Source organism: Gadus chalcogrammus, chromosome 6 (assembly GCF_026213295.1).
Source record: "Gadus chalcogrammus isolate NIFS_2021 chromosome 6, NIFS_Gcha_1.0, whole genome shotgun sequence".
In the NCBI taxonomy this organism is placed as follows: domain Eukaryota; kingdom Metazoa; phylum Chordata; class Actinopteri; order Gadiformes; family Gadidae; genus Gadus; species Gadus chalcogrammus.
Window position 1 is genome coordinate 4,264,951 of NC_079417.1, and position 27,500 is coordinate 4,292,450.

The 27,500-nt window shown below is 47.4% G+C and overlaps 3 protein-coding genes across 4 annotated transcripts in view; 2 read left to right on the forward strand and 1 right to left on the reverse strand.

The window, feature by feature from the left end:
• The window catches only part of LOC130383940 (death-associated protein kinase 1-like), a 52,992-nt gene extending 32,756 nt beyond the window's left edge, over positions 1 to 20,236 (forward strand). Inside the window, exons 14-26 of the mRNA XM_056591874.1 lie at positions 928 to 1,026; positions 2,087 to 2,185; positions 2,779 to 2,976; positions 3,457 to 3,654; positions 6,298 to 6,396; positions 8,298 to 8,375; positions 8,957 to 9,173; positions 11,558 to 11,743; positions 12,566 to 12,763; positions 13,307 to 13,445; positions 14,281 to 14,401; positions 14,944 to 15,132; positions 16,524 to 20,236. Coding sequence (XP_056447849.1) covers positions 928 to 1,026; positions 2,087 to 2,185; positions 2,779 to 2,976; positions 3,457 to 3,654; positions 6,298 to 6,396; positions 8,298 to 8,375; positions 8,957 to 9,173; positions 11,558 to 11,743; positions 12,566 to 12,763; positions 13,307 to 13,445; positions 14,281 to 14,401; positions 14,944 to 15,132; positions 16,524 to 17,852 — 3,150 coding nt within the window. The 3' untranslated portion in view covers positions 17,853 to 20,236. The remainder of the gene's footprint in view (positions 1 to 927; positions 1,027 to 2,086; positions 2,186 to 2,778; positions 2,977 to 3,456; positions 3,655 to 6,297; positions 6,397 to 8,297; positions 8,376 to 8,956; positions 9,174 to 11,557; positions 11,744 to 12,565; positions 12,764 to 13,306; positions 13,446 to 14,280; positions 14,402 to 14,943; positions 15,133 to 16,523) is intronic.
• A 1,443-nt stretch (positions 20,237 to 21,679) lies between these two features.
• ctsla (cathepsin La) lies at positions 21,680 to 26,077 on the forward strand. Of its 2 annotated transcripts, none has more exons than XM_056591910.1 (8): positions 21,680 to 21,789; positions 22,664 to 22,797; positions 22,915 to 23,037; positions 23,366 to 23,518; positions 24,624 to 24,848; positions 25,029 to 25,197; positions 25,319 to 25,436; positions 25,595 to 26,076. In XM_056591910.1, the coding sequence occupies exons 2-8, from the start codon at positions 22,669 to 22,671 to the stop codon at positions 25,692 to 25,694; spliced, it is 1,017 nt and encodes a 338-aa protein (XP_056447885.1). In that variant the 5' UTR covers positions 21,680 to 21,789; positions 22,664 to 22,668; the 3' UTR covers positions 25,695 to 26,076. The 2 variants fall into 2 exon arrangements, with proteins under 2 accessions (XP_056447885.1, XP_056447886.1); XM_056591911.1 differs by lacking the exon at positions 21,680 to 21,789 and adding an exon at positions 22,357 to 22,441 and having other exon boundaries at positions 25,595 to 26,077.
• Positions 26,078 to 26,795: 718 nt separating this feature from the next.
• The window catches only part of LOC130383967 (fructose-1,6-bisphosphatase isozyme 2-like), a 10,308-nt gene continuing 9,603 nt past the window's right edge, over positions 26,796 to 27,500 (reverse strand). Inside the window, exon 7 of the mRNA XM_056591912.1 lies at positions 26,796 to 27,464. Within this exon, the coding sequence (XP_056447887.1) occupies positions 27,288 to 27,464 (177 nt within the window). The 3' untranslated portion in view covers positions 26,796 to 27,287. The remainder of the gene's footprint in view (positions 27,465 to 27,500) is intronic.

Below are 27,500 nucleotides of genomic sequence, written 5' to 3' on the forward strand. Positions count from 1 at the left end.
CAACGCTCCTTCTGCGGCCTCACCGACCATGAAATGCAGCCTCTTACCGACGCTCACTGGGTAGCCACCCAAAGACTTCACGGTCGTTGATGGATCACCACCAGTAGAAGTGACAGATTGATGACCACCCCCACTGCTACGAGCGGCTGGACAATCCGATACACGTGGCGCCCTACTCTGGATAGCCCCGTGACAATGAGAGGATAGGCTGCTCGCCAGTCATTCGTGATGTACAACGATAATATGGGTTGCTTTCTACGTCCATCGACGCTGAAAAATGACTTTATTCAGAGCTTGTCGCTTACCAGACTCATTAGCATATTGTGGAGCAGATGCCTTTCTATATGTTTATTGGTGTCCGGATGATTAATCATCACCAGGGGTTATCTTTTCTCCAGACGATTCATGCTCATGCATATTGTATATTTAATTTAATATAACTTGCACCTGATGCCTTCTTTAAATGTTCCTTACTATGGTCATTATAGTATAATTTTATGCTATTTTCTATTGGTCATGGAATAATAAGACTTCCTTGCATTTTATTGGATATCTTTCTATAATATTATGTATTCCATTGGCAACATCAAAAATAAGGCTTCCTTGCATTTTATTGGCTATCTTTATATTATGTATTCCATTGGCACCATCAAATATAAGACTTCCTTGCATTTCAAATTCCTAAAACGCTTTCGGTGGCAGGAAACTCAATAATTCCAGGCTCACTTACCATGAAAAAGATGCAAATTCAGCACAACTATGGGAAAAGGGTTCCTCTGAAGCGCAGGTGGCCCATGGAGTGTTTTGGATGCGTGTGGTATTTACAAAGTGGAGGCTGCTGGTGGCGTCTGCAGCCATGCGATTGTGGCGCCGGGCGAGGTCATTGATAAATCCCGACGCATGGCTTTGCATTGAAACCCCTCACAGAGCGGGACCAACGCTATCTATTACGCAGCAAGACACGGACACGTCGGAACCCTGAAGTTCCTCCATGAAAACAAGTGCCCACTGGACGTCCAAGATAAGGTGAGGCACACTCATTCCTCACCTCGTTCTCTCTTTCTTGCTCTCTCTCTCGCTCTCTCGCTCTCTCGCTCTCGCTCTCGCTCTCTCGCTCTCGCTCTCTCTCGCTGCTGCTCCCTTTCCCACCCTCTCCCTCTCTCTCCCGCTCTCCTTCTCTCTCCCTCTCTCTCATCCCTCATCCCATGCTTCACACATACACATTTCACTCGCATCAAGCCATTTCAGTCCTCACACATTCCTGCATCAGCATATTTTATGCACACAACCACCCATCCGATCAAACCAATCAAGTCTCACGTGGATTTTTGTTTCACCCGTGACTTGCATATGAACCAGGAAACGCACACAGAGTAACCAACACAAGCATGCGGATACACACACATGCATACATGTACACAAAAAACACACACAGCACCCACTAGAGGAGAAAATCAGTAACGGTGGCATTTCTGTTGCTGTTGCCATAGAAACAAGACTTGCTGAATAAGGGTGTGTGTGCGTGTGTGTGTGCGATGCCCACATGTAGGTTAAACTGCATGGGTGTTCACACCTGCATTTAATGCTGGTGATCTTGTTGGGTCTTGCCTGTAAAGCAGGATTGTTGTAGAAATCTGTCCAATTAACCCCGACGGCATTTGATCGCCCGATGGAGAGTGAACAGCGCTCGCTCCTCCCTGAGTTCACTTAGCATGAGTTATGGACACAATGCGTGCATGTGTGTGTGTGTGTGTGTGTGTGTGCGTGCCTGTGTGCTCTCAAGGCTGCCTAAGCACATGCTTGTGTCAGCAAGTATTTTGAGTCCTCAGAGCATGTATCTAACTGTATTTAAGAACTGAATCATGACTCAAAAATTCATGACTTGCTGTATCGTTTGAAGCAATTTGCATTTGCCCGCCAGTCTTCCCGATGAATATTAATTGTTTCCCAGGTTGAGAAACTCTTCTTAGCAGAACCTCACTACAACGACTGCTCGGCATTTGTGGACGCTCCCTAAAAAAGAGGCGTCAAAGTAAGAAGGGCTTGCGTTTCAAAGTCGAACGGTCCTCTGTTGTTCTCCGCGCAGAGCGGGGAGACGGCTCTGCACGTGGCCGCTCGCTATGGAAACGTGGACGTGGTCACCTACCTCTGCAGCATCAAAGCCAACCCGGACCTGTCCGACCGGGTAAGAACATCAATCGGCCTGTCTTCAACACACTACCTGGTGGTTTCAACACTGTAAGGCATGGTGTCTGTTATGATCACTGGCGTACACTGTTATGTACACTGTTAAACTTGAGTTTGTGACGGTCAGTTAATTAATTAGTTACTCTGACATATCTTTGTTTTAGTCTCCCTTCACCAAATTTGTCCAAAGCTTTTACAAAAAGTGAATATAAAGGACTTGACCTTTTTATGAGGACAATCCCTAGCGGATTAAGATTAAGTAAGAAAAATAACTACTAATAAGGAGTCCTTAGGTCAAAGATGTCTACCAATATGAAGTCGGGACATTAGATTCAACGTTCGATTTCTAACTTCCACTAAGGAGTCAGAAACTATGAATCCAAATATGTCGACTGATAAAGATCGTGAGACCATCGATTCAGGATGTCCACCATCGAGGAGTCAGAAACTATGGATCCAAGACCTCAAAGTGCCTCGATTCCACCGAGAGGAATCGACAAAGAGACCCACAGGTCAACCTCAGCGCCTTCACCCTCTCCCTCTCCCACCCTCCCTCCCTCCCTCCCTTCCGTCGGTCTCCCACCCTATCAGGAGCAGGAGACGCCGCTGCACTGCGCGGCCTGGCACGGCTACTCCGCGGTGGCGCGGGCCCTGTGCCAGGCCGGCTGCCACGTGGACGCCAAGAACCGCGAGGGGGAGAGCCCGCTGCTGACGGCGTCGGCGCGCGGCTTCGCCGACATCGTGGAGTGTCTGGCGGAGCATCGGGCCACCATGGAGGCCACCGACAAGGTGGGTGTGTCTCGAGAGTGCAGAGGTGGTCTCCGTCCCCCGTCCCCCCCGTCCCCCTGCCCGTGGAGGAGGTTCACCACCTCAGCAGGCGAGACCGAGAGATGGTTTGAATCCTTTGTGGTGGGAAAAGTGAAGGGCAGCAGCTGAGAGATGAACAGGCATTCCCCATCCCGGTTTTGTCGGTCGGACATTGTTTGGCGAGAGTTGCACTAAAAGAAGGAGAAACGTACCCAAAATTTAAGAGACTTATTTGGTATGCGAATCCAATGCATCCAACGGGACATTAAAGTTATCTCCAAAAACCGGACTGAAAACACTCAGTCAGCCGTAAGTTTAAAATGCAGATTGTGCTATTTAATAAAGGGTGGATTTAGAACAACATTTTGTGTGTGTGTGTGTGTGTGTGTGTGTGTGTGTGTGTGTGTGTGTGTGTGTGTGTGTGTGTGTGTGTGCGTGTGCGTGTGCGCGCCGTGTCTCCAGGACGGCCACACGGCGCTCCACCTGGCCGTACGCAGGTGTCAGCTGGAGGTGGCGCTCTGCCTGCTGAGGCACCGCTGCCACGTGGACCAGCAGGATCGCCACGGCAACACGGCACTGCACATCGCATGCAAGGACGGCAACCTGCCCATCGTCGCCGCCATCTGCGGGGCCAAGGCCGGACTGGACCTGCCCAACAAGGTCAGGCTCGTCTCCTCCCATTAAACCTGGACCAGTCCCACCAGTCACACCAGTTAGAGATGACGACAAAGGAAGAGGTTTTTTTTACTGATTACTAATGCTGGCCCAGATGTGCGAGTTGTCTGTTGATTTATTAGTTGTGCGCTTGAAGACCCCCGCTTCCAGCAACATCATCATGGTCTAAGCCAAGGTTTAAGGGGACCTATTATGCTTTTTCGACTTATATGACCTATGAACGTTGTTATAATGATTGATAGTCATGTTTAACCATACTAAAGTGTCAAGTAATGACGTACATGCATTTCGACGTATTCCCTGCTGACAGTCTGGGGTGGCTGTGCAGAGCGCTAAACACTCGGGACAATGTTTGCGATTCACTTGTTCACATTTCCGGGAAGTCGTCTACGTAGAGGCACTCCTGCCGCGCCCCCATATGCCTGGTCAAATCTGCCCGCGCGCGCGCTTCAAGGAAGGTAACCAATCACAACGGAGTTGGGTTGGCAGGAGGGGGGCGAGGGGGCGGAGAAGGACGAAACCGAGCGTTGACAGAGAACGCTGAAAGCGCCCAGATGAGAGGAAGAGTTTCCCGAAAATCTACATTGTTTTTTGTGTATGGTTAAACATGCCTATCAATCATTATAACAACGTTTATAGGTCATAAAAGTCGAAAAAGAATAATAGGTCTCCTTTAAGCTAACAATAATAAAAAATACCCCGTTCACCCAGACTTTAGACCATGTAATCTAACGTCTGAATTGTGATACTATTGAAGCTCTAAATCTCTTCCCTTTAGGTCTCCCAGCTAGTATGTCTGTTGTCCTACCTGAAGCTGAGATCGGTGTGGTCTTGGCCGATAATGACCGGTGTTTCACTGTGTTTTAGCGGCACCTAACTAAGGAATGTACGAGGACATTCTTTGTCCGTGGTGCTTTTATGATTTCATAAATAAAAACGGGGCAGCATTTTCTACCAAGCAGCATCACCGATATCCCGGGTAACCTGCTTGGCCTGGTGACATGCAAACAAACGGTCAACATCACGACTTCCATCGTAGTCTTAAAATAGAAACCGCAAACAGGAGGCTCCCTGTTTCACATTGTGTGTGCATGTGTGCGTGTGTGCATTCAGTGTTTGCCCAACGAGCCGTTCCCTCTGAAGGTTTTGTTTTGACATGGCTACCCACACATTGGACCTTGGTCTTGTGTCTATAGAGGACACCGGCCGTTTTAAATATATTCAGATCCAAGAGGACTCGTGCAGCCGGAGCTCATGCATTGGGCTGTCTCTGCACACACACAAACACACTCTAGTTTTGAAAGTGAAGAAAGTGCTGCGATTTGTATGACGATCTGTTTGTTTTCTTGAACCATTACAGCACGCATCTCGGCCTGTTGGCCCCTTTCGCCTCCAGCTCTACGCTAAACATACTAAACTATACTAAACAAGAACGTCTCCCTGTCCTCCCTCCCTGGTTCAACTTTTTAACCGCTTCTTTCTTTGTTTGAATCACATGGGTGCTAATTGAATCCGTCACCACAGCTCAAGCGAGTGTGATGTGGATGTCGAAGGCACTGGGGAGTCTGTGTGGAGCAGACAGAACAGGCTGCGTATCGTCGCGACCGAGCGGTGGTTAAACAAACCCCGAGGCGACGGAGGTCTTGAGACCCGGGACCACGGCCAGCCATCACGCGCCTTTGTTGTGTTGGTACAACGGCATTGTTCGCACGGCCACAAGTGGAAGGAGAGCCGGTTGATATTGCTCAGCATCGCTTCACTTTTATCTATTGTTTTGTCAGATGTGCTCATATTTCCCTCGGGGAAGGGAAGTCTCCATTACGCCTGTGTTAGCGCACAGTTCCAGCAGCAAACCACGGAAAACCCCCCACCCCTTCTTATTGATTTTTCATTCCCCGGCCCTGTCAGCACGTTAACAGATGGGCGTTAGTTTCCGCACGTGGTTACGAAACGATGCATACTGTGTGTGTCCCGTTCGGAGTCTAGGCTTTGTTTGATGTTCTGCACCACGGTGTCATTTGTAGTCCGCACATCATTGCAGACCCGCTAGCAGAACCTACTTTTCTTCTCCTCCTGGCACTGCAGGTCTGTTCTAGAGTTTCAATCAATACTCGGTTACTGTGTAACACATCCAAAACGTCTAAATGTTGGAATTGAATATGGGAACGCAAGTAGGGAATTCCAACCGACAACATGGGTTGCGGTGATGAGGTGTGTGTGTGTGTGTGTGTGTGTGTGTGCGTGTGTGTTCCTGCTGATTTGTTATGTCACTCAATTTGTTTCAATTGTAACTCAATCGGGCGCATGGTGACTCAAGTGTTTTTAGCTGAAATGCTGAATCTCCTCAGAAATATTGTTTTTTTTTAACTGAATCGCAACTTATGCCCAATCGCAATACGTACCGTACCAGCACTCAAACGTTGCAACGTGAGGTCCCTGCGGACTCCCTTAGCCGATTCCCCTCCCTAAAATACATGAGCTGAAGGAGCAACACTTTAGAAGTGTCCGATCAAAACACGACTTTCTACAAATGTAGATTCTCTTGTTAAAAAACAAACGACCAACCTCCTTCCATCCTCTCCACTCCACTCACCACGGGCTCTTCTCTCCCCCCCCCGCTGTGTGCAGTACGGCAGAACGCCCCTGCACCTCGCCTCCAACAACGGGGCTCTGGAGGTGGTCCGACATCTGTGTCTGGCAGGAGCTAACATCGATGCTGTCACCAACGTGAGTCAACGCTCTCTCACTCACACAATCACTCTCTCACTTACTCACACACACACACACACACACGCGCACACACACACACACACACACACACACACACACACACACACACACACACACACACACACACACACACACACACACACACACACACACACACACACACACACACACACACACACACACACACACACACACACACACACACACACACACACACACACACACACACACACTGACAATGCCAAAGACAACACTCGCACCAAACCGTCGTGGGCACTGTTGCCTGACCTTGAAATGGTAACCAGCAGAATAACAATGCTGTTTCTTCCTCAGGCTGTTTGCATGATATCAGTGCCAGAACACAAAAAGAGCCAAAATAGGAGACATATAATATATGAATAAGAGTAAACACCCTGGGTGGTTGGCATGCAGATTCATTTGGATAAGTTAATTTTATGCTTGGGCTGTCAAGCAAGTCTTTTCCTTTATTCACCCCGTTTTTATGTATATGTAATATACGTGTATATATATGCTAAACAGTAGGAAAGCGCTGAAAGCAGATTTGGGACACTAAGAGGATTGGGATCTGCCTCTTTGGTGAATGCAAGGCTTTGGGTGTGAATAATGTCAGGGACACCGTCCTAATAAGTGTCCCACAATAAGTGACCCACATCAGGCTGATACTGGGTGTCCATGATCTTGTGTGTCCTTCTTGGCTCAAACTGCATAAGTGATGCACAGTGATTATATTGGCTAAATAAATGTATGTTCTTATTTGATCAAAGGATTAGTGATACTGCTGAGTGTGCAGCTAAAGGGAAATGTCTTCCTATTTAACCTGAATAAAAATGGAATTATTTACATTTTAGCACACATTGATAAAGTTATTACAAATATTGCTCATAGTAATATGTTTAGCATATATTTCGATTCATAAAATACCCTATATAAAAATAAAAAAATGTTATATATGCAATCGTACATTGACTAGATGGGCGAACAGCATTTTCTTTGCAAAAATTATATACATGTGTGATTTTAAATAGATTAGTCCCAGCCTATGATGTGACCAGGTCTAAGTGCTATCCCCAAATCACTCCACATATAGCGTTGATGTCTTTCTACAGAGGGTTTTAGTTATACTTCTCTGAAGGGAAGGGGACACAGGCATCAACACGGGGGTTTGGGGCAGCTGGTTGTATAGCCAGCTATAAGGGTCCTCTATAAATGTTTTAACATTGATTTGACGCTTCAATGTTTTAAGCTGAATAAGTGAAATCAAAAATGAGAAAGAGGCTTTCTCTGGAGTCAACCTAGAGTAGACGAGCTACACATCCATAGGCTCCTCTCTCCTCCTCTGCCGTCAATCCCCTGCCTGTTAATATTGCATTATGGCTGAGATGCTATACATGTTTAATCCAGAATGCAGCTACTGGGGTCATGTATAATTTATTGGCCCTTTTTGCTCAGCGTCTTCGATTGTTTGGTTCCTCAGGATGTGTTATTTGGACGGTTGAATGGAATGACTTTAAAAAAATGGCTGCCTCACATAAGGTGCATATAATATGTTATCGGTTTGAACTTGAATTTCCGAAATGGTTTGAGTCTGACCGTAGAGTGTTGCGTATTAGTAAGACATGTTTTGCCCTTTTCTTCAGAATGTTTTGGAAGTATATTGTTAGAAAATATTTTATTACAGATAAAATGTTTCTTTATTTGAGATTTGGGACAGATTGATCGATTGCAGGAATCAACGCTATGGAAACCTTTCTGTGTGAACCAGGCCTGAGTGGCATTAGGAGTATGATGAGCATGTCTCTAAACTGATGGAAGTGTATGGAGGGAATTGATCGTAGAACATTAGGTTTGATCTCCTGTTGTTGTTTTTTATTCCAAAGGACGGCAAGACTGCAGAAGATCTGGCCTCAAGCGAACAACACGAAGTCATCTTCGTACTGCTCGGCAGGCTTAAAAAGGTACACACACACACACACACGCACACGCACACGCACGCACAAGCACACAAGACACCACCATAGCTGAGCATAGCAACACCGGTGGGTTGAATGCTGTTAGAATCAGAGGGAAGGGCTGAATAGGGGGATGACATTGAAGTCGCTGTGTGGAGGTGTTGAACAACGTCATTCTATCAAGTCTGCTAGACTCGATCAACTTCTCCGTCATCTTAGCTCTGGTGCTAGCAACACCTTCAGTCGAGAATCAATGTTGCAGATGAAAACACAAATAATGTATAACTGATAAACCAAGCAGCGAACTCGCTGCATTTTGTAGACCAATAAACTGATTTTAGATTGTTTATTAAATCGAATGCATATGATAAGCATTGGGTATACTCCAAACAGTTTGCTTAAATTGTGAAACACTAAAACATGAACCTTTAGTCATTCGGCAGACGCTTTAATCCAAAGCGATTGTACAAGTGAAGCTGAGAGCAATCCAAGCATACAACCAAAATTTGGAGTAGCTACGAAGCCAAGGGAAAGTGCTGCACAACCCATGGGTTCAGCTTTCAACAGCGTTGGGTCTCTCTCCCCAGGACAACCACAAGCTGAGCTACATCCAGCAGCTGCGTCCCAGCCAGCTGCTGCAGCCCAGGATCAAGCTCAAGCTGTTCGGGCACCAGGGAGTGGGCAAGAGCACCCTGCTGGAGTCCCTGAAGTGCGGCATCCTGCGGAGCCTGTTCAGGAGGAAGAGGACGAGGATGTCCAACCCGTCGCGCCACCCCAGCTCCCCCATCGCCTCCAAGCCCGCCGGTAAGGGGGAAGGTCTCCTAAGTCCGTCGCGTCACGAATAAACAAACCACGGAGACAACACAATAATCAGGGGAGTCTTTTGCGTGAACTACGATTTGACAAAACAATGGCGACTTAAATGAAGCAAATTGCAAAAAGAGATATTTGAATAGCGTCATAGCGTGACTGTCATATTTGGGTATTTTGTGGGCTATTTTTGTATTCCTTTTGATTCAATTTGGGCCCTGGCTGTGGGCACTTCGAGCACAGGTTCATGGCCTGTTTTCTGCTGAGCGCTTTGTGCTCTGTTCACCATCTTAACCGGATAACCTTGACAGCTGAGGCCAACGCTTGCCCTCGGGGCTTTGACTTGTCTTCTTCTCCAGTCAGACCTGCAGACAGTGATTACTGAGGCTCACAAAGAACCCCACGCACACACAAGAAACACACACACGCACACGTCCCCCCTGTTAATGTTTCTCTTAACTTATCTGTGTCTCTGGCGTGTTCCGTCTTCCTTTCTCTCTCTTAATCACGCACTCTTTCATGAACACAAACGCACACACACGCCTTCACGTCATGTGCACACACATACACCCTCACATAGACTCATCCTTTCACCCAAACACACACCCTCAGACAGACACACACACACACACACACACACACACACACACACACACACACACACACACACACACACACACACACACACACACACACACACACACACACACACACACACACACACACACACACACACACACACACACAGAAATACATTCTATTGTGTTGGTCCTTAACCACTCTTTACCGGCACCATTATCTCCTACATGAGGCCTGCTTCCCTCCCTGATAATGGCCGTCTAGAGTTGCTCATCTGAAGCACCAGGGCCTCTGTAGCCCAACATTCAGACCGGATTTCTTTAAAGCCTTTTAAACACTCTGGGGAAATGCTTACCAGAATGAAGAGATTGTTTTTGATGCATGCTATGATTTGGAAATGACAAATCGGAGACATTGACATGGTAGTTAAAAAAAATATATATATAATGTATAGGTAATGCACTTGGTTTTCTTCTGTTCTCTGCACTATAAATTGTCAGGAAGGTCAGCATGTGGTGATGTGTGGGTTCAGCATCATCATGTTGACCCACATGGTTCTGCCTTTGGAAACTGGAAACTCGGATATTCATAGCTGTTGCTTTAAAACAGCCGGCCTCAGTTTAAAGAGTTAATTTCAAGACTAATACCTGCAAGAAAGGGTGCAGGTGAAACCAATATAGCTCTCTTGATCAATATCTCATTCTGTCTATATCACTCTCTATCTACATTCCTCCAGTCTAAATAAAGCTGGCTGCTCACACACACGCACGCACGCACGCACGCACGCACGCACGCACGCACGCACGCACGCACGCACGCACGCACGCACGCACGCACGCACGCACGCACGCACGCACGCACGCACGCGCGCACGCACGCACGCACGCACGCGCGCACGCGCGCGCGCGCACACGCGCACACACACACACACACACACACACACACACACACACACACACACACACACACACACACACACACACACACACACACACACACGGAAAATAGCTTATGTTCCCTTTAACCCCAAAAAAAAGAGATTTAGGCCTGCTGCCAGAGGAAAGATGTGGCCACAGATGTTGGGGCAGCGCTTCATTCCTCAGGACCAGAGCAGAACATTTATAATGAAAAGTCAGTCAGCTGTCTCTGGAAATGAGCGAACCCAAGCAGGCCTCAAATTCTGCCCCACTGCATGGATTGAATTCCCCCATAGATTCCTATCTGTACTCCTGCCTACACAATGTTTCATCTGTTACTTGGGACTAGAGTATTGTTTTCATGCGTACATTCAGACGTTGTTGGCTTCGATTCGATTTTTTTCTGTGGAACTCTATTTTTTGCTTTTATTATTTTGGGATTGAAAATCACATACATGCACATCTTTGATCAGTGACTGTTGGATCAGTGACTGACCAATCAGGTTGGATCCACTTTCTAAAGCTCTTAAGTGTTTAAAACGTGGCTGAACTGGAGATTAATTATTTCTTTCTCTGGAGCTTTGCAACATTGACGAAATATCCCACAAGCGCTCTCCTTTTGTGTGGAAACAGCACCCCCATGTGTCTGAAACTAGACCTTCATACAAACCAAACATACCGACGACAAGTCACCAACGGTCTGATAAAATAATTACATACAATAGTTACATATACACTTTCAGCCCTATTCATCTAGGTTGGTGAATGCATTCAAAACATTGCCTGTGTTTGTACGTAAAGATGTATATTCCTACACACACAGAACCCACTAACACTGGATTGTTGCGTTAAACCCCTTGTGTTGTGTCCATCTCCCTGTAGTCTCTGTGAGCATCTCCAACCTGTACCCCGGCTGTGAGAACGTGAGCGTGAGGAGCCGGAGCATGATGTTCGAGCCCAGCCTGACCAAGGGGGTGCTGGAGGTGTTCTCCCCCGTACACAACGCCCTGTCCTCGGCCGACGAGCTGGCCACCAGGGCCATCGACATCCAGAACACCAACATCAACGGTGAGGCCCTCGGGGGTGTAGGGAGGGGTAAGATCATACTGACACTGGCCCCCGGCGTGTAGGGAGGGTAAGATCATACTGATACTCATGATAATACGATCATCCAAAGGACACTTGGGATGAGATGAGATGCGCCTTTTTAATCTCACATGGAAAATGTGGGCGTCATGGTAGAAGGTGATAGGAATTTAAAAAGAGATCAACGTTGTAAAATGACTAAGGTTGAGGGGTTAGGTAGACATCAAGATGTTCACTGAGGAATTAATGAATTCATTGAAAGCGAGGTTACATTACGGTCTGTGACGGTTCCTTGCTGCAGCTGAAGGTTTGCTGAGTTTTCTGCTGAGTTTTGAAGTCCACTGTTCTGCACTTCATGAGATGAAGAACCTGCACGTCATTAGCTGCCTTATAGCACTTATAGCGATTCAATCAAAATGAACTGAGCTGCGGTAAAACACAATATTACACCACTTAGTCTGGGTATAGGGGGCGGGATAGTCTAGGGGGGGTTAACTCCCAGCAGTAAGGCACAGGGTTCAATACCCCCCCATGTACAATATACATATAGGGCGTAGGCATCATTGAGCAAGGTGCCCTAAATCTTCCCTGCTATTTAATATAATCTAAATTCACTCCCCGTCGGTCGCTTTGGATAAAAGTGTCTGCTAAATGACTTGAATGGCAATCGATTTTATTGTAGCTATAGCATTTAAACAGTCCACCTTTTCAATCCACAGACCAGACAGCCCTCAGGCATATATACTGTAGGTACATAGGTTACTGAAGGGGAAATTCACCCATGCTCTCTGCTGCCCCCTGCAGGCGTGGGGGACTTCAGCGTGTGGGAGTTTTCTGGGAACCCTGTGTACCAGTGTGCCTACGACTACTTTGCGGCCAACGACGTGACGGCGCTGCACCTGGTGCTGTTCAGCCTGGAGGAGCCCTACGAGACCCAGCTGGGACACATCACCTACTGGCTCAACACGCTCAAGGCCCTCTCCCTGCCCTCGGACAACATCGGTCAGCGCCCGGCGCGTGTGTGTGTGTGTGTGTGTGCATGTGCGCGTCGTGTGTGTGTGTGCGTGCGGGCTCGCGCGTGTGTGTGTGTGTGCTCATAAGTGTGCGTGCTCATGTGTGTGTTGGGTGTTGTCAGGATGGGGGGGGGGGGGGAATAATTACCGGGGGAAATGCTGGTCGATTCATCCGTGAAGCAATTTTTCCTCCATTTTGCATATGCGGCCGAATATCGACTTACCCTTCTACTCATGAACATGCAAAGGAGAAGGAATGACCCTTCTCGTTTGCATGTGTGAGACGATCCAGTTTTTAGCGTCACTTGCATTGAGTCGGCTGCAAGCTCACAAATAAGAGAACTTTTCCAACTATGTTATATATTTCCATCATTGGGTTTTCATAATATTCGCGTGTGTGTGTGTGTGTGTGTGTGTGTGTGTGTGTGTGTGTGTGTGTGTGTGTGTGTGTGTGTGTGTGTGTGTGTGTGTGTGTGTGTGTGTGTGTGTGTGTGTGTGTGTGTGTGCGCGCGCCCCCCCCCCCCTCCCTCAGCGTTGGCGGGCCGCCTGCAGAAGCCCCTGGCCGTGTCGCTGGTGGGCACCCACGCCGACCTGGCCAACGTGCCGCGGGCCTTCTCCGGAGAGTTCCTCTACGACAAGGAGAGGGTGCTGCTCAAGGAAGTCAAGAACAGGTGCGTGGTAACGTCCCGGCAGCAGCTCAGTGGGGCACAGCGGGTTGGCTGGTCACCGCAAGGTTGCTAGTTCGATCCCCGGCTCTTCCTAGCCGGGTGTCGATGTGTCCCTGAGCAAGGCACCTGACCATAACTGCTCCCGACGAGCTGGCTGTCGCCTCGCGTGGTTGAAAGCGCCATCGTCGGTGTGTGAATGCGTGTGTGAATAGGTGAATGTCAGCCAATATTGTAAAGCACTTTGGATGAAAGCGCTAGATAAACTCAGTCGATCCACCTTGGTTTTACTAGCCGTGGCTCAGGAGGGCCCAGAGGTCGGTCGACCAGCTGGCGTGGGGCAATGCTATCATCTTTTTTTAAATAACCCCACTTCTTCATGCTTCATTCGTACGTTTATTTTAAGTGCAGAGCTAGAAGACCGGGTTAGAAGAGGGAAGTTGTACTGCTGTATTAGTTAAAAGAATATCGAGAAATGTAAATCTTCTCTCTATTCTCGACAAGGTAAAGAATTGGGCCCCGGGCCAACGGGGAACTTCTACGATCTGTCTGCTCTATCACTAAATGGGGGAAAATGTTGCTGACCATAGTAACGACCATAAAGGCGACCGCTATAGAGACTATGAACTCTGCTATCGCGGGGAGTTCTAAATCAATTAAAATGTCTTCTCTATCACCTATTCTGTGTGATATCAGGCTGGTGCAAAAATGCTGTGAACCAAATTTCGGACTAATTTATTTTGGAAATATTATTTTCATAAATAGATATTTATACATCCCAGATGTGCTGCTCCACTTGTGTCCGGTCATTGAGTGGAGCTGGCTGCTGTGTGCCCTCCAGGTTTGGGACCGACCTTCAGATCAGCGACAAGCTGTTCGTCATGGACGTCGGAGCATCAAACTCTAAAGACATGAAGACACTGAGGATCCACCTGCAGGAGCTGAGGACCTCCATCATCTCGGTAGAACACGCACACACACAGACACACACACACACACATGCACATGCACACACACACACACACCAATAATGGGGAATTCGGGTGACGCAGCTGAAAGAAATTGATCTAAAGGAGATGCAACTTTGAATCTATTTTATTTTAATTAATTTACATTTCATTTTGAATCAGTCTCTGCTCTTGCATATCAGGTATCAGACATCCCTGCACAACACATTGCAGATTTATTCATTTCTCTCCATCACCACCAGGATTGCTCCACCTGAACCTTAACATGCTGGTTCAAACTTTCGACCACACACACACACACACACACACACACACACACACACACACACACACACACACACACACACACACACACACACACACACACACACACACACACACACACACACACACACACACACACACACACACACACACACACACACACACACACACACAACCCAAAAACGGTACTCACAATAAATCACGCTGGCACATAAGTTGACTGATAAGTGTCTCCCTTGGGTGCTCCTCTCTCCACGGTGGGGGGGTCTCAGAGGTGCGGCCCCATGACCTTGCTTTCGGAGCGCCTCCTGGCCGCGCTGCCCGCCTGGAGGAAGCTGAGCGGACCCAACCAGCTGACGTCCTGGCAGCAGTTTGTCAGCGACGTCCAGGAGCACATCAACCCGCTGGCCTCCCAGGAACACGTGCGCACGCTGGCACAGCAGCTGCACAGCATGGGAGAGGTGAGCAAGACGGCCGTGTGGCGGCCCCGCGCAGTATGATGGCCGGCATCTCTGCCCCAACGTACTGAAGGGGAGGGACAAAAACGTTCCTCCACCTGCATGCTAAAAGGGGACATTTTATACCACCAGGTGTGAGTGTGATTAGCCGTTAAAAAGCGTTAAACGCGGGATAGATGAGCAACGTTTGCTACGGTCCACTGGGTAGGCTGGTAGACCCACATCTAGGTGGACACGCCCACTTGTGACGCCAGAAGCCAGACCAATGGCGACCCTGCCTTAGCTGAATCTCTGAAGCTAAGCAGGTGTGGGCTTGGTTGGTACTTGGATGGCAGACCAACTGGGAACACTGAGTTAGTGCTGGAAGTGGTGTGGGGTGTTGGCCAGTAGGTGGCACTCTTCCCTCTGGTCAAAACATCACTCCCGATCGCCCCAGTGCATTGACGGGGACACTGTGCTGCGGAAGGCGCCGTCCTTCGGAGGAGACGTGAAACCGAGGTCCTGACTCACTGAGGTCGTGAAAGACCCCAGGGCACTTATTGCAAAGAGTAAAGGGTTTCCCCGGTGTCCTGGCCCAACCAGGCTCACTCAATCTGGCCCCCTAATCATCCCACTGTATAATTGGCCGATTCATTAATTCCCTCACTCTCCACCTCAAGCTGGTGTGTGGTGAGCGTTCTGGCGCAGATTGGCTGCCGTGCATCACCCAAGTTGGTGCTACGCACTGGTGGTGGTGAGTGAGGTCCCCCCCTTCAATGTAAAGCGCTTTGGGGACTTGAAAAGCGCTATATACGATGATTATTATTGTTATTATTATTATGTTAGGAGGGAGATTATCAAAACGGCTTGTAGCGGCTAATCACACTCGCACCTGGTGGTATCATATGTCAACTTTGAAAATAATGGGGTCTAAAATGATTGTCCCATGCTACCACTGCGTTCTACCACTTAAGGGCACTGTTTGATTATGAGTGCTACTGCCTCAAGGTCCATCTGCTAACAATCATACATCAGGAACCAGGAACTAAAAAGGGAACATTTTGTCTGAGGAGGGCCTAACAGTTAAACAAAGCGCTGGCGAAAGTATTTGGGTGATGAGTCACGCTTCACCACAATGAGCTTGTGGATTTTGTGTCCCTTTCTTGCTTTACCCAACCATCTAACACTAGTAGCATTAAACATTTGCATGTGTGTGGGTGGTAAACATTAATAATTTGTTCTCCGCGTGGCTCTTCACCATATGTTTTAACGACCACATTTTAACGACCTGCTCTCTCATTTACCGTACTTCCCTCCTCTCCTCTTCCTGCACTCCTACTCAATGTGATTCATTAAATTAAGCATCTCTCTCCCTCTCCTCTCCCTCTCCCTCTCCTCTCTCCCCACCCCCGCAGATCAACATCATGCAGAGCGAGACGGTGCAGGACGTGGTTCTGCTGGAGCCCCGCTGGCTCTGCAGCAACGTGCTCGCCCGGCTGCTGTCGGTGGAGACGCCCAAGGCCATCCACCACTACAGGGGGCGCTACAGGCTGGAGGAGGTGCAGGCGCTGGCGCCCGACAGCGACGTGGACGAGCTGCTGCAGATCCTGGACGCCATGGACGTGTGCGCCCGCGACCTCACCAACCCCTCCATGGTGGACGTGCCGGCGCTCATCAAGACCAACGGCCTTCACCGCTCCTGGACCGAGGAGGAGGACGACGACGAGGAGGGGCTGATCTACGGCGGCGTGCGGCTGGTCCCCGCCGAGCACCTCACGGCCTTCCCCTGCGGCCTGTTCCACAAGCTGCAGGTCAACCTGTGCCGCTGGAGCCACCAGCAGAAGCCCGAGGAGGGGGAGGAGGAGGGCGGCGGCGGCGGCGGCGAGGAGATGGACCGGGACATCCGCCTGTGGACCAACGGCGCCAAGGTCAGCCAGCCCAGCGCCGAGGCCATGGTGCTGCTGGTCAACCACGGCCAGGGCGTGGAGATCCAGGTGCGGGGCCACGACACGGAGCGGGCCAAGTGCTACGCCCTGCTGGACGCCGTGTGCAGCATCGCCGAGAACCTGCTGGCCTCCACGCTGCCGGGCATGCTGACGGCCAAGTACTACCTGAGCCCCCAGCAGCTGCGGCAGCACCAGGGCCCCGTCATGATCTACCAGCCCAAAGACTTCCTGCGCGCTCAGCTGCAGCGCGAGTCCTCGCTCACCAACACCATGGGCGGCTACCGCGAGGGCTTCAGCAGCGTGCTGGCGTTCGGCTGCGCCGAGGTGTACCAGCGGGGCAGCCTGGGCGCCGACATCCACGTCTCCAACGTGTGCCTGCTGGCGCGTCGGAAGCTGTGCCGCATGCTGGACCCCCCCGACGCGCTGGGGAAGGACTGGTGCCTGCTGGCCATGAACCTGGGCCTCACGGAGCTGGTGGCCAAGCACAGCGGCCCCAACGGCAGCCCCCCCCCGGAGGAGGAGGAGGAGGGGGAGCCGGCGCCGGAGTCGGGGCCGCCGGCGCCCAGCCCGACGGCGGCGCTGCTGCAGGAGTGGAGCGGGCGCCCCGACAGCACGGTGGGCGTCCTGATGGCCAAGCTGAGGGAGCTGGGCCGGCGGGACGCGGCCGACTTCCTGCTCCGGAGCTCGCCCATCTTCCGGGTCAACGCGGAGGCCGGGGGCGCGGCGCCCGGGGGCTACGTGGCCTCCTGCAACGGGGGCACGTCGTACAACTCCATCAGCTCCGTCGTATCCCGCTGAGGCCAGCCGAGACGGACCCTGGCTCAGGCCGCGTGGATTCAGAGCGGCGACCGTACCGAGAGGAGCTATGTACTGACACCCCCCCCCCCCCCCCAGATAAAGTATTTCGGTTTTCCCGGCCCCCGGCTGGAGTGTAGAGATCCGTCTTGATGAACACTAAGTGCAGTCTTTACCCAGAGACTACCTGCATCTCCCTCCTCCATCGCTGCGGGTCGTGGAGGTGGCCGGTAGAGTGGATGTCGTGTCGATGCCTCCCATGTGATGTAATGACCCCTGTTTTCCCAATATGAATGTGTCTAGAATCACTCGAGTGTTCCCAGAAGGAATCATTTGCTCAGCTGCTTAACTTCTTAATCTGTTGTGCTGCTTTTGTTTTTTTTTTGTTTTGTGTTTTACAATAAGCACACTCCCTCAAGACTTAAGACTCTCTTTGTTGCAATCGGTCTAGTGTGTGTACACGTGATATCAGCCTTTTGGTTCACTGAGTTATTTAGTCGCGGTTGTCCTACAGTGTAGGTGATATTAATTGCTGCTGTACTTGGTCCATTTCAGCCGACTCATTCCCACCCCTGTTCCAAACGGTCTGGACGACGATGGAGATTCAGATCGATGCCGAATGTTATGTATCTATTTTTTGTTGTTGTTGTTTTTTTGGCTTGATTGGCTTTTAGCCCTTTTGCCCCCCCCCCCCCCCCCTCGCCCTACCCAAAGATAAGCACAATATCTCTGTTGAAAGGAAATAGTTGTACTCTTTAAACATCAGAGGAGCTGTGCCTTGTTCAAACTTTTAAAGAATACAAATCAATACATTCCCTCAAACCTGGTTCCTGGTGAGATTAACAAAGCAGTGCGCAATGTTGTTTAGATGCTGTTAAACGGAAAGAAACATTTGAAAAGAGTATCAAAAGGCAACTTTAACGGCGGCAAACAGGGTAGAGCGGTGCACACATACTTGATAGTTTAAGCGCGCATAAAGGGATTACAATGCACCAAACTTGCATCACCCTGTACCTTGATGAAATGTACATGAATGGTGTTGAATTTTATTAATGAGGAGGTGAACCCTTTACAGCCAAAACCACCTGTTGAGTGGACCTGTGCATGTGTATATTTTCCTTGTCTTGATTGGTAAGAACTATAGAGGGTCAAATGTACTAGAACACAGCTTCTAGGGAATAAGTTGTGTTGTTCCCATGTATACATAAGGCCTGGCTTTAACTTCCCCCTTTGGGTTTCGGTGTGGTCTGACTTTTCCAATAATAGAGAATAATGTATTTGGTACAGCCCAAAAGCGCCACCATTTTACATACCCTGGAAGTAAAATCTAACTCTTTCTGACCCGCACTGACAATTGGACTTTGACTCCAATTTTCAACTTTTTTCTACCCCATGTCTAAGGAAATCCTTTTTGTTACATGTCGAAAATAGTGTTGCACACGTGGTACAGAAACAGGAGGTGTATAGGTTTAACATGGAGGTTTTGGACATAATGGCACTTGTTTTGTGTGTGCCTTCCTTGCCAGCATCCACAGTATTCCCCCTCTTTGCCCAAGAACGTAAATCTGATGCTTCATATGCTACTGTTGGGGCTCCCTGACGATTTCCAATATATCCAGTGTACTTATTGGTACATTGTAAATACCTAAGACCTATGTGTTGCTTCTGTTTCTCATGCCCACTTTTTTATTTTTTGTATATATATATATATATCTATATATGTATACAGTATATATAATATTCCAAGCGGTCTGTCCAAATCGGTTGTTTGTAAAGAGGCAACATGAATGTACTGCAAGTGTTTTTGTTGTGAGTAAAAAATATTGCATTAAAATGAAATCTTCACTCAATTCCACTCTGAACTAGTATATACACGTACGATCTGTTGAACGGAAATGTCCCGTTAGGTTTAGACATGGAAACCTATCATTTACCTGAGGCTGGGTTGTATCTGTCATAGTGTTGCCAACTGTTGTGTGCCTATACAAGCCTTGTTTCTCAATCTGAAAGGAGAAAGGTTTTCCTTTTTCCTGCTTCAAAAAAAAACTTTGTAAAGGTTGTGTCTGAATGATACTGATGCGTGGTGTGTCTTCTCTACATTTCTCTCCCTCAAAGTCGGAGCGAGAGAAGAAAAGAAAAATGGGAATTGTAGGCCGACTTATTTACCTGAGTCTTTGAGGTACATAGACCGATGAGCCAGAGTTTCGAGAAAGAGACAAGAGATAGCCTCGGCTATATCCTGTAGGCCTCCAGTAGATTGAATCATAGTCTTTTGTTACATTTATTCAGCATGTTTTCAACTGCAACATTCATAGTACTTCTGACACTTAACAGTGTTGCACATTTTTATAATAAATTCTTTACCCGATTTGCATTGATTTTATTGCCTCAATTACAGCTCTTCATGTTAAATAATTTGCCACAAAGCAACTGTATATTTTATGCAACTTTGTTTTTTAGAATGCTTTCTTGTAAGTTATTTCATAAGAATAATTTCCAAGTAGCTGCACTTTCGTAGTTGTGTGAAAAAAAATAATTTGCTGTTAAATGTGAGTGGTAGAAAAACATAGTCAACGTTACCATTTAACGACTTCAACACTAAGAATATTAAACATAAAAATGTGAATGAAAAAACGGTACCACCAAGGTGGTCCGACATCATCCCACAACATAAAATGTTCTTATTTGTACGCCTAATAGAAACTATTGGCAGAAAGCAAATGACTGGCATACTCAGCAATTGACCACCTGCGACAACATACCCGTTTCACAGGATGTCCTAGGCCTAGGGGAACTTCCTGTCATGGACCCTTAATGCAGTTGGTCAATGGCAGGGGGAAGTGACTTGCAGTCATTCTTTCCTCATGTGAAAATGAGATAGTTGCAGTAATGGCTCCACTGATAGTGCACTTATGTAAATGACATGTTGCTGAGTCGGATGATGTAACGGGTTAAATGTCTAAATTTGACGTAATTTGCCTCCTGCCTCGCCGTTGAGTCCTGGGCCGCAATATCCCCCCCCAGCCCCGGTGTGTGAAGTCCCTCTGTAAGAACCAGAGACTGTAGTATTAGGACTGGATCAACACCGAAAACCCCTGTTCTGTCGTGGGCGGAACAAAATCACTGCCCCTTGACATGCTGTTACTGCTGACTGTTTCCTAATTTAGCCCACTTTTTTTTTTTCAGAAGAAGGCCTTAGTCTGGGCTCAACAATACCACAGAACATTAATTCCCCTTAATATTAATACAAAACTAGTAACGTTTAACTAGCCGGTTGGTTCGTGAATGCGAAAGGAGTTCTACACCTGCTGCTTTAATGACCTCTCAAGGATGACACTGGTTCCTGCACTAAAATATTTGAGGAAACATAACCAAAACTAACGACGCCTACTTCAATAGCAGTATCTAGTGTCTTTTGTTTTCTTACTTTTTCTAAGAAACACGAAAAATATGTATTTGCCCAATCTTAATGAAGCTAGTCCTTGAAATCCTGTCATGAGGAAATTATCTACTATTATTATCTACTATTTACTATCTAATCATTGAATGTTCTAGGAAGGTGTATGTGTGTGTGTGTGTGTGTGTGTGTGTGTGTGTGTGTGTGTGTGTGTGTGTGTGTGTGTGTGTGTGTGTGTGTGTGTGGGTGTGTGGGTGTGTGTGGGTGTGGGTGTTTGGGAGAGAAAAAAATCAAACACTGTTCATCCTTTTGTATGACATGGCATTTTTTTAGGAAGTAGCCAAGCATCCAAGACCGTCACGTGCTGTCACGGGATCACATGATGATGACGTCATATGTATGGGCGGAGTTTCAATGGAAAAAACACCTCACAGGACCAATCAGAAGACACCGTATGAGCTGCTCCAGCGTCGCTCCTGCATTTATAAACTTTGTGCACCTTTGTACTCCAAGCTGTCTTCTCTAACAACATCTAAGACTACAGTAAGTTTACGCTGTCAGTTTGCTTTTTTGATAACCGAAGGTTTTTGAAGCTTCTCATTTACATTGCAATATATTTTATTTTCATAAGAAATTCGTACAAAGTATAATGGAAAAATTCCGTGTTTGGGGAGTTGTTTTTTTTGGATCCTAAAAGGCCCTACTGAACACGGGACTTCTAACACCGACACCTTCCTAGTGGCCATTTCGATCCAGACGTGTCAAATTCCACATTGCTTTAGTAGTGTATTGCTTGCAGATGATCATTTTACTACGGTGTCGCGGTGAATCCTTGTAGCCCTCCTGTTTTTTTTGTTTTTGTTTTTTTCCATCCAGAATTGCGTTTGATAAATCAAGCAGATCTTTCATGGGTACCCGTTTCAAATATAAACAACACCGTGTCCATCGTCCGAACAGCTCGAATCAATAACAAATGTACTTTTCCGTGCACTGGCTGCGGTCGGGTCCTGGTTTTGTTGTCCTCTGGTCTTAAAGGCTGCGCCACCGCCCGGATCCCGTGACTCGGCTCACACAAAGCGCTGTGTTTTTTTTTTGGGACTTCAAGATTTCGTTTCTGTAATCCGTTTTCTCCTCAGACGAGAATCGAGCACATTGCGTCTTCTCTCCATAGCCGTGGCTATTTCAGCTCTACTCGGTAAACAAGTCGATCTTGCAGGCCCATGTCCTTGTTTTGTTACGAGGGAATGTTGTATCTGCAATCTGGGAGCTATGGATCTGGACTAGCTTGTTGATCGTGGATGTCTTTCAGCGTTCAGTCGATGGATTTGTGTAACCATGACCATCGTTCCTGATTTGTATATGCTAATTTGATTATATTTAACCTAACTTGTTTTTCTCCCCTTTCGTTTCCCACTAGACGCCATGATGATGCTGCCTCTAGCGGTAGTTACGCTGTGCCTCAGTGCAGTCCTGTCTGCTCCCACATTAGACTCGCAGTTGGACGAGCACTGGAACCTATGGAAGGGGTGGCACAACAAGGAGTTTCATGTGGTGAGTCTTTGAATTGGTGTCATGAAGAATCTCAATGTACGGAATTAAAATGCATCTATTTCAAAAACGAATGGTGTAAAAAAATATTGACTTGTTGAACCTGTTTCTATATTATAGAAGGAAGAGGGCTGGAGGAGGATGGTGTGGGAGAAGAACTTGAAGAAAATTGAAATTCACAACCTGGAGCACTCCATTGGCAAGCACTCATACAGACTGGGGATGAATCACTTTGGAGATATGGTAAGAACCTGCACACACAAGGAAGTGGGACAGTGTTTCTCAGGTTTCTGTTCAACACCCGTCTGCTACCTGCCCCTGATAAACAACCACACCCAGCTAAAGAATGTTAGCGAAAGTTGCCGATTGGCCATGTCATCAAAACATTCATTTTAATACAAAAAAAACAAGCCCAGAAGAGTATTGCACTCTGTCCCAAAGTGTTTTGTTGTATACGTTTCCAACAAGAACCAAACAATCGAGACAGTTCTAGACGGAAGCATATTCCACAAATGGCCGCGATGTCCCGACGGTGGTGTCACTGTTGTGCTGCTCTGTCCTGTTTCTCCAGACTCACGAGGAGTTCAGGCAGGTGATGAACGGCTACAAGCCCAGGCAGCAGAGGAAGACCAAGGGATCCATGTTCATGGAGCCCAACTTCCTGGCTCCTCCCCCCGCCGTGGACTGGAGAGAGAAGGGCTACGTGACCCCCGTTAAAGATCAGGTATGTCCCTCGTGCATCCCCCGTGCAACGGCTCCCTGCTACTTTTCATCCCCTACTTGATGCTATCCTGTCCATTGGATATATATGGGAAGAGCATAGTGTATCTGGAGTCCATGTTTATCACTGTGTAGTAGGAGTGTAACGGTACACAAAAGTCGCGGTTCGGTACGTACCTCGGTTTTTAAGTCACAGTAGGGTATGGTTAATAGTTTCTCAACCCGTAGAGAAGCAGCAATGAAAACACCAATAAACTTGGTTATGGCATTTGTATTTCTGAATTCCCAGACAGGGGATGGTATTTGAACATTGGAGTCCAGCCATGTGACCAAAGTGAGGCAGAACTGTTTTTGTTATCTATTTGGTTGCAAAATGGATCCAGTCTGAAGTGCAGACACGCACTTGCTAAGCTTGTCACAAAGGACAAATCCTTTTCCTTTTGAAGAAGAGGAAAGGGGTCTGACTGTGTTGAAGTTGCTGGCAGCTTCTTTTTTTTTATTGGAATTCCTAAAATGTTTGAATCTTAATGGCTGATATGAGGAGACATTCAAGTAAGATGTCGTCTTTGGGTTAAAACGGGAAGCATTGCTCCTTTTGGACAAGAGTTTTATTTTCAGTGGACCCGTGTTAAAAGCGCAGACTGATAAGGTTCATATTTGGTAGTTTTCTTTTTATCTGTTTACCACACACTGTTTGCTAACACCCCCCCCCACACCCCCATGTCAGTGATGGCTCCTCCCCTGTACAGTACATTAGGCCTGGGGCCTTGAGCTGAAACTTGAGCTATCACCCGTGAACAGGGGTGGCTGGTGGGACAGGAGTGGCAACAATATTTTGACCTACTTTGAAAGGTCGTAAAGCTAGCGGTCCGGAAACAGACCAGGCCTTCCTTTTGTATTTAGTTTAGTCCAACGATTGCAGTAAAATTATAGATCATGGCCATAAAATCGTAAAAGGTAATAAACCCAGTGTTATCCGTATCTTGCCGATTACACTTCCAGTTTTGTTTCAAATGTCTGTGAAGGTTCATGTACCACCATGAATGTCTGCAGTTCAGACCTTTTTTCAGTATTTTAACCCAACCTTTCTCCCTGTGCCCCCCTTCCAGGGCAGTTGCGGCTCCTGCTGGGCCTTCAGTACCACCGGGGCTCTTGAGGGCCAGCAGTTCAGGAAAACCGGCAAACTGGTGTCCCTCAGCGAGCAGAACCTTGTTGAATGCTCCCAGGCAGAGGGAAACGAGGGCTGCAACGGAGGACTCATGGACCAGGGCTTCCAGTACGTGGAGGACAACGGCGGCCTGGACTCTGAGGATTCCTACCCTTACCTCGGAACTGTACGTATCGCATGATCTGTTTGGTAGAAGTGGGAAATGATTATATAGTTGTGTGTAATGATAAACTTTGATAAAAGACGTTGGGTCTTTACATATGTCTTCATGTAATGGCAGATGTTTTTTTTTTCTCAGTATCTCTTGCTAACTGTTTCACTGCCGGCTTCCTCCCCTGTTGTCCAGGATGACCAGCCTTGCCACTACGACCCCAAATTCAACTCGGCAAACGACACTGGCTTTGTGGACATTCCGAGCGGCAAGGAGCGCGCCCTGATGAAGGCCGTGGCCTCCGTGGGACCTGTGTCCATCGCCATCGACGCCAGCCACGAGTCTTTCCAGTTCTACGAATCAGGTGAGCTGCTTTGCTTGTGACACTGCGACGGCAGGTTTGGCACTGCCTCTTTAATGTGCATTTACTTTTTTTCCTTGGTCAAACACATTTTAATAATTTTTCATAACGTGGCGTTCTTAAGGTATCTACAACGAGAAGGCGTGCAGCAGTGAGGATCTGGACCACGGTGTGTTGGTGGTCGGCTATGGCTTCGAGGGCGAGGACGTTGATGGCAAGAAGTACTGGATCGTCAAGAACAGGTGAGCCTTCTTATGACTTACTACCGGTGTAGGGCAAGAGTGCATGTGGAGTGATGTACATTATTTTTTTTGAACCCGAATGTATTGGCTCTCATATTTTGACAAGAATTTAGCCTTGGATGATTGTTTTAAATCTAATGCTGTGTCCAACCTTGCAGCTGGAGCGAGAAGTGGGGAGACAAGGGCTACATCCTCATGGCTAAAGACAAGAAGAACCAATGTGGAATCGCAACGGCTGCCAGCTACCCCTTGGTCTAGCTGCCACAGCGTTTCAGTGGTGATGAACCAAGCATTTTGAAATGGTACTTGCTGGAGATGGCCATTCAACAAAAAAAATTAAGTGTTTTTAAATCAAGCTTAAAGAAGGCAGGAATAACTTTGTCAGCTTAATACACTGTCATGTATCTGCATGTTTTACGGAGAAACGATGGTTTTAGGGAATGCCATTTTATAATGGCTTGATTTTATGCCACTTTATTCATTCATGAGTCTTTGTAAATATGTTTGCCTACTTTCTAGGCATTTTCTTAACCCCTTACCTTGTCCGTTCCATAAATGTTCAATTCTCTTTTTTTTTTTATTACTTTTGCTGTGATCAATTAAATTTGTGGAACTGTGGTTTGACTCTGGTTTTCCTTCATTCTATTCCAATAAGATTTTCCCTCTGATTGCAATGTCTTTCAAATCAAATGCAGGTCATGACTTTGACCAAGACCCATTATCTGAGTGTACTCTGGGTACGATTGGCAGTTACCTTCTGCTGCCAGTTATCTCGCGTGCCTGTATTCTTCATATTCATCGTGTGCTGGCAAGACATGAGTCATGCTTTTCCTTGTGCTAGGGAGCCCTGAGGATTATTCACTTCCTGCCTTCTTTTGGCTAACCATTTCGAAACTCTATTTACTTTTCACATGGCTACCCTATTGCATAACGAATGCCCTAGTTTAATGATGGATTATTGTTTAGATCTGTTTTTGAAACCTACCGGAGTTGCCCCAGAAATACGACGCTTCTTCTTAAATGTTGACCTGATAAAACTTGTATTTAAAAAAAATCCTTGTATTATAAAATGTGTAGTGACTCAACTTGGCCTTTGTGTACACAAACTGACAAAAGTACACCATGTGCTAATCGAGCAGCCATTGGTGGTTTAAGATTCCAGTTCTATTTTAGTAACGTAAGTTTGTATTGGAGTCCTGCTTGAATCCCATTCAAACCCGAGGGCTGAGTGACCCCATTCATTAGCCCATTCAACCCACATCACATAAGTTACCACTAGGGGTACATCTCTTGCCCCCTAAAAACATTGACTAACTTTCTACAGTATGTTAAACATTTTTGGTTCATATTGTATTGACTGGCGTAGAATTCAAACAATTGAAACGGTCTTTATTCAATTGAAAACGGCTCACAATTACCATTCCAAAGAGAGGCCAAATAAATGATTGAGTCGACCATGACTTTTTAACTGAAGCGTGCATAAACAATTTCTCTCGGCGCTAAGAAATGAGTCCACCATTTGTCTGCGGTGGCCGTTAATTCCAGAGAACGAGAACACTTCCTCTTGCTGTTTTGTTTGTTCTCTCGCACTTCTCCTGCAGAACACGTTTCCTGGTGCATGATTGATTAGTGTGAATGACTCCCAAGGGAATATATCACATTAGGGTATAAATATAAGTAAAAGTGAGTATGCATCGTGATTTGCCTCTATTTGAAATGTCTCCTTCACATATTTCTGTTTATTCATGACAAATAAGCAACTAACTATGACTTCCCCCTTTTTTCTGAATGATAGAATTGGATCGACAAAAAGTATGACGTTTATGAAACAAGGCCAAATGTTTACTGGTGCTACTTGACAAACGACAAGTACTCTGCAACATCGGCGGGGGAGCCGACCACGAACGGCACCCGTTGGTGCAGGCTCTCCGGCTGGACGTCCAGGATCCTCTGGGTCCCGGTGGTGGCCAGGCCCCCGGCCTGCTCGATCAGGAACGCGATTGGGTTGCACTCGTACAGGAGCCGCAGCTATTGGTCGGAGAGGTTCATAATGAAGGTTATGCA